This window comes from Lampris incognitus, chromosome 13 (genome assembly GCF_029633865.1).
Source record: "Lampris incognitus isolate fLamInc1 chromosome 13, fLamInc1.hap2, whole genome shotgun sequence".
Taxonomy (NCBI): Eukaryota; Metazoa; Chordata; class Actinopteri; order Lampriformes; family Lampridae; genus Lampris; species Lampris incognitus.
In genome coordinates this window covers 48,077,254-48,089,753 of record NC_079223.1, presented here as the reverse complement: position 1 = coordinate 48,089,753, position 12,500 = coordinate 48,077,254, and the positions used below count along the sequence as shown (strand labels likewise).

Below are 12,500 nucleotides of genomic sequence, written 5' to 3'. Positions count from 1 at the left end.
TCCTAAAAGCCTTTCATTTTACTTAAGTCCGTTTTAGATACACGCTCATCCGTGTTAAATGTCTACGATAATCATTTACGTAAGGTAAACGGAAATTGAGCTCAGCAAAACTCATTCACCTGGTGTGGCGTTTCTTATAATGTGGGAAACAACCCGCAGCCGTATTTCATACCGTTGTCCTCAGTCGGAACGTGACCCATATTCAGTCATTTAACCCGTAACGCTATAATGTCCAGTTCCTCATGAGGCGCTAGCTGCTCTGCTAATATGTTTTTCCCCACATTAAGAGTAACTTCAAGATGTGAGGGGCGCCCGGCGGCATGCTGGTCTATTCTGTTGCCTACCAACATGGGGATCGCCGGTTCCAATCCCTGTGTTACCTCTGGCTTGGTCGGGCATCCCTACAGACACAATTGGCTGTGTCTGTGGGTGGGAAGCCAGATGTGGGTGTCTGTCCTGGGCGCTGCACTAGCGCCTCCTCTGGTTGGTCGGGGCGTCTGTTCAGGGGGTCGGGGGAACTGGGGGGAATAGCGTGATCCTCCCACGCGCTACGACCCCTGGTGAAACTCCTCACTGTCAGGTGAGAAGAAGCGGCTCATGACTCCACATGTATGGGAGGAGGCATGTGGTAGTCTGCAGCCCTACCCGGATCGACAGAGGGGGTGGAGCAGTGACCGGGACAGCTCGGAAGCGTGGGGTAATTGGCCAAGTACAATTGAGGGGAAAAACGGGGGGGAAATCCCTGTTCTTCAGCTCCCCCAGGTCATGTGAGCTGAAGAACTTAATTTGGAGGACAGAGTTGATTCAAACTGGTTGGGATCGACTGGGCTTAACCATGTTTCTGTTAGGAATAAGAAATCGAGATCCTCGGTAATAATAAAATAATTTAAAATAAAAGTTTAGGGTAACACTTTCTATGAAGCTTGCATCTATAACACCCTATAAGCATCTATAGCACCCTATAAACATCTATAACACCCTATAAGCATCTATAACGCCCTATAAGCATCTATTGCATCTATAACACCCATGCTTTCCTACAATGTGTATTACAATGACTAACGGCTATGGCTGAAGACTGTGAAATAGTACTGAAGTCTCATTATGCATCTCTACAGAACTTCAGCAAGACAAGTTGGCTATAATGCATTATGACATTTGACAGATAAACAGGCTAATGAGGACATATTTATAATGCATAAATCCGTTTTAAATTGACATAATGTTTCATAAAGGTAGTTTTGAGGTGTTGTGAGGGCATATGCATGGTTGTAGTGAATCTTACAATGACTTATAGCTACACTTATAGGGCGGTATAGATGCTTATAGGGCATTATAGATGCAAGCTTCATAGAAAGTGTTACCAAGTTTTGCTGGAGACGGACCTCACATTAAGCAAGGTGAATTTAGCTTTAATGGATTCAGATGCAGTGGGAAGCAACCGGCATTATAGTAGGTTCTGATAGTCAGCACCACCAAACTTTGGATTTGGGGTCCTTCGTCCTGGAACAGTGGAGATCCTTTGAGGATATTTAGAACTTGAGACACATGTTAAGTCTGTTGACAGTACAGAACGATTTGGATAACTAATATTCAATCTGGGAGTAATCTTAACAGGAATGCTAGAGGCTGTGAGTGAACGTGTATGTTCTTTACGCCAATGGGTGGCGCTAGTAAGCGAGATGGAGAATGTCAGTAGCAGCGAAGAAGAGTTTCACTCAGCGATTGGTGTTGTGTCCAGGTGTGCTGCAGGAATGGTTTGTCATGTGCGTGGTTGAGTGGAGATGGCATGGAGAATGTTTGCAGCAAGGGCATGGGTGCCCTTCGTAGTGGGGCGAATGCCATCTCTTTTAAAGAAGGATGCACGCCCCCAGAAATGGCTACCAGAAATGGCCCCATATTTGGCTACTGAATTTAGCCAAGTATGGAGACTAAGCAGCCTGGTAAAACGCCCTACACCTCGACAGAGAGGGGGAATCTGCCCAGAGATAAAAACGGAGATTTTGCAGTCCGTCAGTGATTCAGATAGACTGTTAAAATCGTGCTTTAGAACTTCAGACTGCTGATAGGCAGTATTGTTGGTGCTGACATGGATAACAGCATTTCTGGCTTTAGGATGTTCACTCAGAAGAGATGGAATCTGTTGAACCATGTCTAAAAACGTGGCACCGGGGAAGCAATATTTTGCAGCCATTTTTGATTTAAGGTTCCTGACTATGGAATCACCGATGATCGGTGAAGCTGGGGTGGGGTGGAGGTCCGAAACGAAGAGGGGATTTCAGGACCATCGGTGAACTGCATGCAGCCGGATCGTGAAAAGGGAGTGTGTCCTTGAGAACGTGCCCTCTCTCGAACTGAAGAGCGGGTTACAGGACAAGGGGTTAACTGCACGTAGCCGGGTTGCGAAGGGGGGGCACGTCGTTGACAGCAACGGTCAACAGGGTAAATGGACTGCGTGGACACAGCCTTGGAGAGTGGAAGCGGTGACAAGGGATCCTCAGACTCTGAGGAAGAAGGTGAGATGCAGTGGCTGGCAAGTGGGGGGAAGTCCTGCTCATCCAGGATGGAAAGTATGTTGGTCAGCTGGAGGGACTGAGGTGGATGGGGACAAAAGGGGAAGTTCCCACCACGTTTACCTTCATGGGCAGCAGTCCGTGCTTCCTTGTGGATAGGGGTGGAGCTAACCAGGGCCTTGGGCTTAGCTCTCAGCCGGGTCCAGTGGTCTGCAGCCTGCACAGCGGGACATCCGGACATGGGAAAGTAGAGTCCAATTCCTCGGCGGATGCAACGGCAACAGCGGGGCCAACGTTGACCACAGAGTCAAAGACTTGTTCCTCGTCCTGGATCTGGTGCAGAATGAATGTTCTCTCTTCCAAATCTGAGATCTTCTGGGTCACTTGTAGGCAGCCGTTACATCCGGATGGTGAAGTGAGGGGAGGCATAACATAACTTATAGGGTCCGGTGGTGGTCGCTGGGAAAAGAGAGACAGCTGTGGCCCTTAAAAGGAGTTGTGACAGGTTAGGTAGTCGTTTTTTCCTCCCAGTTGGGGATATCAGCTAGTTGTATGGTAGATTATTCCTAATAAAACACGCTTGGGCATTTGCGATTTTATGGTAAAGTGGCGAATGATAATCCAATTGAAACGTAGTACAAACCACTAAGACCAGTAAAATCCAAACTGATTTAAAAATGGTAAAACATTCTTAAACTCTCTCTGGGTCGGACTAACAAAACATCAGAGTGGCTGTGACTTGTTTCACTGATGTATGCGTATCCGTGTGTGTGTGTGTACGTGTGATGTTGTGTTTTATGTTCTTCTCCTGCATCGCCACCTTGTCATGGTGGAGAAGCTTGCGTGTACTAATGATCCCAAAAGCTAAGCCGTCCGGAGCTTGGCTCCTGGTAGGGTCACCCAAGGCGGAGAGGTCAAGGGGAGGTTCCAGACGAAGCGCCATCCAACAAAGACCTCAATGGTGGAACTGGAGGAAGACAATGCCGGTGAAGGTGGATGAAGGCTGCAACGGAGGGTGGTCCCCAATTGTCTTGGTTCTCCATGCCATTGGACTCTGGCCACCTCCTGCCAAGGACCATGTGGTGGCTGCAGGCGCATCAGCCTCTCCACACGCATCCTCCCGCAAGGACCTCGTAGGAGGACAGTCATACTCGACCCTGAGTGACCTCTGATGATGATGATGATGAAATTTGTGTTTTATATACCCTTTGTATATACCCTGATAATGTTCTCTTCGGTTAGCTCTCTCATGGGACCGGGGCCGGGGAGAAGGCAGCATAACGAAGTAATGAAGGCCCTGGTGTGTAGTTTGATTTATTCCTGTGACAGAGGTGATCGTGACTTAACCCAGCGTTCAATAAAAATAACTGACCAAAAAAAGAGACTAGCGCAGCACAGCAGTGTCCACTCTTAAGTCCATGTGGACACCACTGTTATTATGTCTCTCACTGCTGATCGATGCAGTCTGGTCCTCAAGAAAACACCCGCTTCACTACTCTTGCCGTTTAAATGACTTTTCAGCGAGTTAGCATATAAGGGTTTTCATCCGTCTTATTTCCATCAGCATTCTTCAGAGTTTCCCAACTATACAATTCAACTTTTCACGAATTTCGCGGAGAAGTAATTCTAGTTATATTGACCCAAACTAAATGTACATAAACAAGGCCCACTCATGTTATGTATGGATGTGTTAGGACTGGGCAGTAATTCAATACTGGCATTTGTTGTCTTTAAATGGCATTGTATGGGGCTGAAATCCAGATCCTGACATGTCGTGATGCATAAACGTTACCAACACTCATGATAATGAGAATCTATTACCTAAAATGTAGCACAAATGTAGGTCTGAAATATTTAAAGCGATTATTATTTTAAAACTAATTTTGGCTGGATATTGCACTTTACCAAACAGTGATGAACATCAGCTGGGTTGTTAAACATGGGATTTTTGCAGAAATAATTACATACTGTGGTATACGTGTACTATATTCATATTATGTAAAGTTTCACTTTCTTGTTTGCAGTGGTGATGGACAGGTTGACGGACAAGATCAGTCAGCAGTCTCCGTGGACTATGATGTTTGCGGATGACATTGTGATCTGTAGTGAGAGTAGGGTGCAGGTTGAGGAGAGCCTGGAGAGGTGGAGGTATGCACTGGAGAGAAGAGGAATGAAAGTCAGTAGGAGCAAGATGGAATACATAGTATGTGTGAATGAGAGGGAGGACAGTGGAATGGTGAGGATGCAAGGAGTAGAGGTGGTGAAGGCATATGAGTTTAAATACTTGGGGTCAACTATCCAAAGTAACGGGGAGTGCAGAAGAGAGGTGGAGAAGAGAGTGCAGGCAGGGTGGAGTGGGTGGAGAAGAGTGTCAGGAGTGATTTGTGACAGAAGGGTACCAGCAAGAGTTAAAGGGAAGGTTTACAAGATGGTTGTGAGACCAGCTATGTTGTATGGTTTGGAGACAGTGGCACTGATGAAAAGACAGGAGGAGGAGCTGGAGGTGGCAGAGATGAAGATGATAAGATTTTCATTGGGAGTGATGAAGAAGGACAGGATTAGGAACGAGTATGTCAGAGGGACAGCTCAGGTTGGACGGTTTGGAGACAAAGCAAGAGAGGCAAGATGGAGATGGTGTGGACATGTGTGGAGGAGAGATGCTGGGTATACTGGGAGAAGGATGCTGAATATGGAGCTGCCAGGGAAGAGGAGAAGAGGAAGGCCAAAGAGGAGGTTTATGGATGTGGTGAGGGAGGACATGCAGGTGGCTGGTGTGACAGAGGAAGATGCAGAGGACAGGAACAGATGGAGACGGATGATCCGCTGTGGCGCCCCCTAACGGGAGCAGTAGTACTAGTAGTAGTAGTAGTAGTAGTAGTCTTTAAATGGTATTGTATGGGGGTGGAATTCAGATATTGACTTGTCATGATGCATAATGTGGTCAAATTTAATGATCATGAGAATCTATTACCTAAAATGTAGCACAAAAGTAGGTCTGAAATATGGAAAGGGATTACTATGTTAAAATTAATTTTGGCTGGATGTTACACCTTACATTACCAAACAGTGGTGAACCTCAGCTGGGTTGTTAAACATGGTGTATTTTGCAAAAATAAGCACATCCCGTGTTATACGTGTATATTCATAGTGCGTGGGGTGTGACCGTGATTGTCGTCATAGCATTTTACATATTGGCCAGCAGGGGGACGTGTGGTGGCTCTCTCTGACGTCAGTCAGTGACTGCTTGGTTAGCGTCTGAACATCTCCCGCTGCTGGTCTACAAAGCCGTCAGTGGAGAATAGTGTCGTCCCTTCGTCGTCCAACACCGTGATGCTGCCGAGCATCACAACATTCACATCTTCCCTCCCCCTCCTTCTCTTTGCAGCAACTGCACACAGATGTGGCCACGGGCGAAGTCCACGAGGAGCTGAGGGCCGGCGTGGAGGAGCTGGAGCGGCTCATCACGGAGATGCAGGACCTCGGCGGCGGTCTGCGGAGCCAGTCTGAATAACCCTCCGAGAAGTCTGTCAGGGGTCCTGCTGACAGAGGGTCTCAACCAGAACAGAGCGCCCGGCGGACCCTCCAACGGGTCCGCCCATCACGGGGGCGTCTGCTTTCAGAGGCCCTGCTTTCTCCGGTTGGAGGGTTTTGTGTTCGTTCGGCTTGTGACCGTTTCCCCATGGTTGGACTCTGACGGGCGACTCAGATTCTGTCCGGCGACTCAGATTCTGTCCGGCTTATATTTTTACTCAAGACCGTGCCTATCGACGTGTCCACCATGAAAGATAACCGTTGACTTCGAAGTAATTAAAAGTGTTGGGAAAGCCTTTTTACATCTCAGGGTCTCATTGTGTAGCCGTTCTTTTAATCCACTTCTGTTTCGGTGATAAACGCACCCGCTTTCAGACGGGCGCCAAATGTGCCTTCAATTAATTATTTATTTGTATTTTCCCCCTTTGTATTTCCCCCCCGGCCAATTACCCCACTCTTCCGAGCCATCCCGGTCTCTGCTCCACCCCCTCTGCCGATCCGGGGAGGGCTGCAGACTACCACATGCCTCCTCCGATACATGTGGAGTCACCAGCCGCTTCTTTTCACCTGACGGTGAGGAGTTTCACCAGGGGGAGGATCACGCTACCCCCCCCACCCCCCACCCCGAACAGGTGCCCCGACCGACCAGAGGAGGCTTGAGTGCAGCGACCGGGACACATCTGGCTTCCCACCCGCAGACCAAGCTGGAGGCAACACGGGGATTCGAACCGGCGATCCCCGTGTCAGTAGGCAACGGAACAGACCGCCACGCCCCCCGGATGCCCTGGTAGAAAAAAGAACTGATTTTATGTGTCATGTAAATATTGTAGAGACGTAAAAAACCAGTTGTGGCTTCATCCATTTCTTCAGCAGTGTGTGTGTGTGTGTGTGTGTGTGTGTGGAGGTTCCTCTGCAGACCAGCGGTGCCGCTGTGAGGATGACAGTTTGAAACTAAACAGGAAGCTCTGTAAACTAGGACATTGCTGTGTGGCTGTAAGACGACGCAGCACAGAACGTGTGGGCTGGAGGTCGCCGTGCAGCGGCTTGTAACAAACCACTACGAGAGGAGAGTGTCCCCCTGTAGGAGCTGTGGAGGACCTCTCAGAGCCGCTGCTGGAGATGGACCAGGATCAGGATCAGCATCAGAAACACGTCATTTGTCGTTGGTTTCCCCCAGCCCACAGCAGTGCAACACAGAGGCAAAAACACATATCCAAGAACTACAAGAGCACACATATCCAGACTAACACACATATCCAGACTAACACACATATCCACACTAACACACATATCCACACTAACACACATATCCACACTAACACACATATCCACACTAACACACATATCCAAACTAACACACATATCCACACTAACACATATATCCACATTAACGCACATATCCACACTAACGCACATATCCACACTAACACAAAAATCCAAACTAACACACATATATCCACACTAACACACATATCCAGACTAAAACATATATCCAAACTAACACACATATCTAAACTAACACACATATCCACACTAACACATATATCCACACTAACACACATATCCACACTAACACACATATCCAAACTAACACACATATCCAAACTAACACACATATCTAAACTAACACACATATCCACACTAACACACATATCCACACTAACACACATATCCACACTAACACACATATCCACACTAACACACATATCCACACTAACACACATATCCAAACTAACACATATATCCACACTAACACACATATCCACACTAACACACATATCCACACTAACACACATATCCAAACTAACACATATATCCACACTAACACATATATCCACACTAACACATATATCTAAACTAACACATATATCCACACTAACACACATATCCAAACTAACACATATATCTAAACTAACACACATATCCACACTAACACATATATCCACACTAACACATATATCCACACTAACACACATATCCAAAGTAACACATATATCCAAACTAACACACATACAGTGCATCCGGAAAGTATTCACACCCCTTCACTTTCCCCACATGTTGTTATGTTACAGCCTTATTCCAAAATGGATTAAATTCCTTTTTTTTTCTCATCAATCTACACGCAATACCCCATAATGACAAAGTGAAAAAAGTTTTGTAGAAATTTTTGCAAATTTATTAAAAATAAAAAACTGAAATATTGCATGTACATAAGTATTCACACCCTTTGCTATGACGCTCGAAATTGAGCTCAGGTTCATCCTGTTTCCACTGATCATCCTTGAGATGTTTCTACACCTTGATTGGAGTCCACCTGTAGTAAATTCAATTGATCGGACATGATTTGGAAAGGCACACACCTGTCTATATAAGGTCCCACTGTTGACAGTGCATGTCAGAGCAGAAACCAAGCCATGAAGTCAAAGGAATTGTCTGTGGACCTCCGAGACAGGATTGTATCGAGGCACAGATCTGGGGAAGGGTACAGAAAATTCCCAAAGAGCACAGTGGTCTCCATCATTCGTAAATGGAAGAAGTTTGGATCCCCCAGGACTCTTCCTAGATCTGGCCACCCAGCCAAACTGAGCAATCGGGGGAGAAGGGCCTTGGTAGGGGAGGTGACCAAGAACCCGATGGTCACTCTTACAGAGCTCCAGCGTTCCTCTGTGGAGATGGGAGAACCTTCCAGAAGGACAACCATCTCTGCAGCACTCCACCAATCAGGCCTTTATGGTAGAGTGGCCAGACGGAAGCCTCTGCTCAGTAAAAGGCACATGACAGCCCGCTTGGAGTTTGCCAGAAAGCACAAAAACTACCCTAACCCTAACTGTTATTTATCCACATGTCGGACAGCAGAAACGACACGACTGCTCAGTAACCGTCTACATCAGCGCTCTTTGTTTTCCTCACTGCTTTTTTACGTCATTTTCTTACTTCTCCCTTCTACTGCCCCCTAGTGGGCGGCGGACTCACTACAAGATATAACCCTAACCCTAACCACCGTAGTTTTTGTGTTTTCAAATATATGTGAGTGACCGGCATTCTCACTGGAGGCCAGACCAGCCAGAGCCAGCATCTTGATAACGTGACTCACGCAAGAAAAACTTGGCCCATAGGAAGGCATTGGAAACAACTTCGTGGTGCCGGACAAGAACATTTCAGTGACATCGTGTCGCCCAGCAACATTTCATAGATTAAATTTCATGACTATGACACGAAATCTTGTGATACCAGGTTGGCCGCCCTCGGCGTTACCTCTTCGGGCACAGCTCCAGGCCGGGCCGTGGTCCCTGGGCCCACAGGACGCAGCAGACCAAGCTCTTCCAGCCGATCCAGCACCAGCTCTCCCAGCCGATCCAGCACCAGCTCTCCCAGCCGATCCAGCACCAGCTCTCCCAGCCATCACACGAAGACAAACTTAGACGCAGACGTGGACAAAGACACTGCATGGGCGGTGCTGGGTGAGGCCGCCGCAAACGTGAATTCGCGCCGCCGCCTTCCCACACCGGTACTGGGTGAGGCCATCTTCCCACACTAGATGTGATGTTCATGCTGCAGGGAGGCGGTCTGGGGAACCGTCCCGTGCACGCTCTCACCCTCACTGCACAGAGGAAAGGAAAGTGTGTGTACACGCTCACACGCCCACACCCACAATGGATTCAACATAGGCCCAATACCTCATCAGCCACGCTCCCACCCCCCTATCGCACGATGTCTGGAGGCTCCCACATTCTTCCTCCATCCAGTGGGGAAATAACCCCGAACATTGCTTTGGTTTTTATCTCTCTTGCTTTCTTTGTTTATTTTTCCTATGGAAGAGAGTTTGTTTCCTTTGCCTGGTGTCGGTTTGTCACGGTGAAGCGGAGACTCGGCCTCCGCTCATTTGCAGCGGCCCACGGAGGATGTGAGGGAGAAGGGCAGCTTAGACGGAGAGGACGTGTCAAGACACTCGTCTCCCTCTACAGATAGGGTAATGTGGTTTTCCTGTCACATGAGAGAGATGGATGAATTAGAAGGTCAGGACGGTGTCCCACCATGTGTGAGTCAGCGGGTGTGTTGGAAAAGAATCTGTTGGTTTATTAGTTACCCGCCGACACACAGCCCTCTGCATTCCAGGCTGATAAAAGCATTAACCGATGAACAGGATGTGATGTCATACCAGGTCCAGATTCCGCTCCAAAACACGAGTGAGTCATGTAATAAAAACGATAACAATTAATGTCTCTCTTGGAGGTTCTTGTCATCTACACAATTTATGCGGGGTTTTCTCTTTTCAGCCGTTCCAAGTTAACGTTTCATCAGATGCCGTTCCAGACAAACACTCTAGAGAGTTTCTGCCGTTACCTCACAACATCACCGAGGGCTCCTCTCTCGTGTGTCCCGGTGTGTGGCGTCGTGGGTCCGGCCTGCCTGCCGGTTCTGTGTAACAAGCTGACGGCGTCCTTGTAAAGGAGCCGAGCTGCAGGTCTTATGTCAGCGTTAGTCAGAAATACCGCAGTGATTTCACGTGTCGTGTGGTGAACCCCATCTTGTAAATGTGTGGAGGGATTCTTTCTGCTCGGTCTGTCACATACCAGCACCGTGACTCATGCCTGGGACACATGGGTTTCCTTCTTCTTCTTCTTCTTCTTCTTCTTCTTCTTCTTCTTCTTCTTCTTCTTCTTCTTCTTCTTCTTCTTCTTCTTTCTAAGCCAAGTCCAAATGGGAAACGCTCTCTAAGAGAAACGTTCTCTCACCCCGCAGGGATGCTGGGAGGCATCACGCTGCTGCCCGCTGCTAATCAGCTTTTGGTAATTAGCTGAGGTGGAGGTTCACGGAGTCTCTGTCAGAAGGACACCCTAGACTAAACAGTCCAGTGCAGGGTGGCGCATTTGTGGACTCTAATATGTAGACGGCATCAATGTCCTCTCTTGTTCCTTTCCTCAGAGTCAGGAACACTTTATTTGTCGTTTCATTTCATGCGCGCAAGTGCACATGAAATGAAACGACACATGGTCCCCCCCCCCAGCCCACAGCAGCGCAACACAAACACACAAACACACATCCAAGAATCACAAGAACACATATATCCAAACTAACACATATATCCAAACTAACACACATACCCAAACTAACACACATACCCAAACTAACACACATACCCAAACTAACACACATATATCCAAACTAACACACATACCCAAACTAACACACATACCCAAACTAACACACATATACCCAAACTAACACACATATCCAAACTAACACACATATCCAAACTAACACACATATCCAAACTAACACATATATCCACACTAACACACATACCCAAACTAGTACACATATCCAAACTAACACGTATACCCAAACTAACACACATACCCAAACTAACACATATATCCACACTAACACACATATCCAAACTAACACACATATCCAAACTAACACACATACCCAAACTAACACACATACCCAAACTAACACACATACCCAAACTAACACACATACCCAAACTAACACATATATCCAAACTAACACACATATCCAAACTAACACACATATCCAAACTAACACACATACCCAAACTAACACACATATACCCAAACTAACACACATACCGAAACTAACACACATACCCAAACTAACACACATACCCAAACTAACACACATATCCAAACTCAACAAAAAAATCACTGTGCAGGATGACTGTGGGAACCGCCGGTCTGCATCATGGGCTAGCAGTTAGCTTAGCCTGCCCCACTTCCGCGTCCTGTCAGACCACCCTCGGTGCTTCTTCTTCGGGCACCTGTCGTGCGGAAACGTGCGAGTTCGGGTTTGCGGCGGCCTCGCCCAGTCCCGTCCATGCAGGGTCAAGCACAAGTACGGGAAAGAAACGACACTAAATCGTTGCTGATCCTGAGCAGTGGTGACGGGGGGCGCTCCACCAGAGGACGCTGTTACGTGATAATGGGGTTCTGGTTACCATCAGCCTTCATAGGTCACATTTAGACCTGCATTCTCCCAGCCTCACCCTCCCTGCCCCCCCCCCTCTCCCCCAACACACACACACACACACACACACACACACACACACACACACACACACACACACACACACACACACACACACATTCTTGAAGGAAATGCTTGTGGCTCAATGTTTATTTTCTTCTATAAATATATGTGTGTGTGTGTGTGTGTGTGTGTGTGTGTGTGTGTGTGTGTGTGTGTGGGGTGTGTGTGTGTGTACAATTGGCTGCATCCCCTCACCACGTCATACTCCAGCGGAGGCCATGATGAACCCAGGAATTATGAGCCCCCCTTAGAGAAATACACATCAAATGATGTAACGGTGATGTGTTTCCACTGTGACGTGAAACAGGCTGGGTTGTCGTGGGTGTGGATGATAATGGATAACACATTAACACATTAACACTTTAATACATTAACACATTAATACATTAACACTTTAATACA

At 47.3% G+C, this 12,500-nt stretch overlaps 1 protein-coding gene across 1 annotated transcript in view; it reads left to right on the top strand.

Moving 5' to 3' along the window:
- ttc27 (tetratricopeptide repeat domain 27) overlaps positions 1–6,335 on the top strand; it is a 312,286-nt gene extending 305,951 nt beyond the window's left edge. The window contains exon 20 of the mRNA XM_056291937.1: positions 5,899–6,335. Within this exon, the coding sequence (XP_056147912.1) occupies positions 5,899–6,024 (126 nt within the window). The 3' untranslated portion in view covers positions 6,025–6,335. The remainder of the gene's footprint in view (positions 1–5,898) is intronic.
- The last annotated feature ends 6,165 nt before the right edge of the window (positions 6,336–12,500 follow it).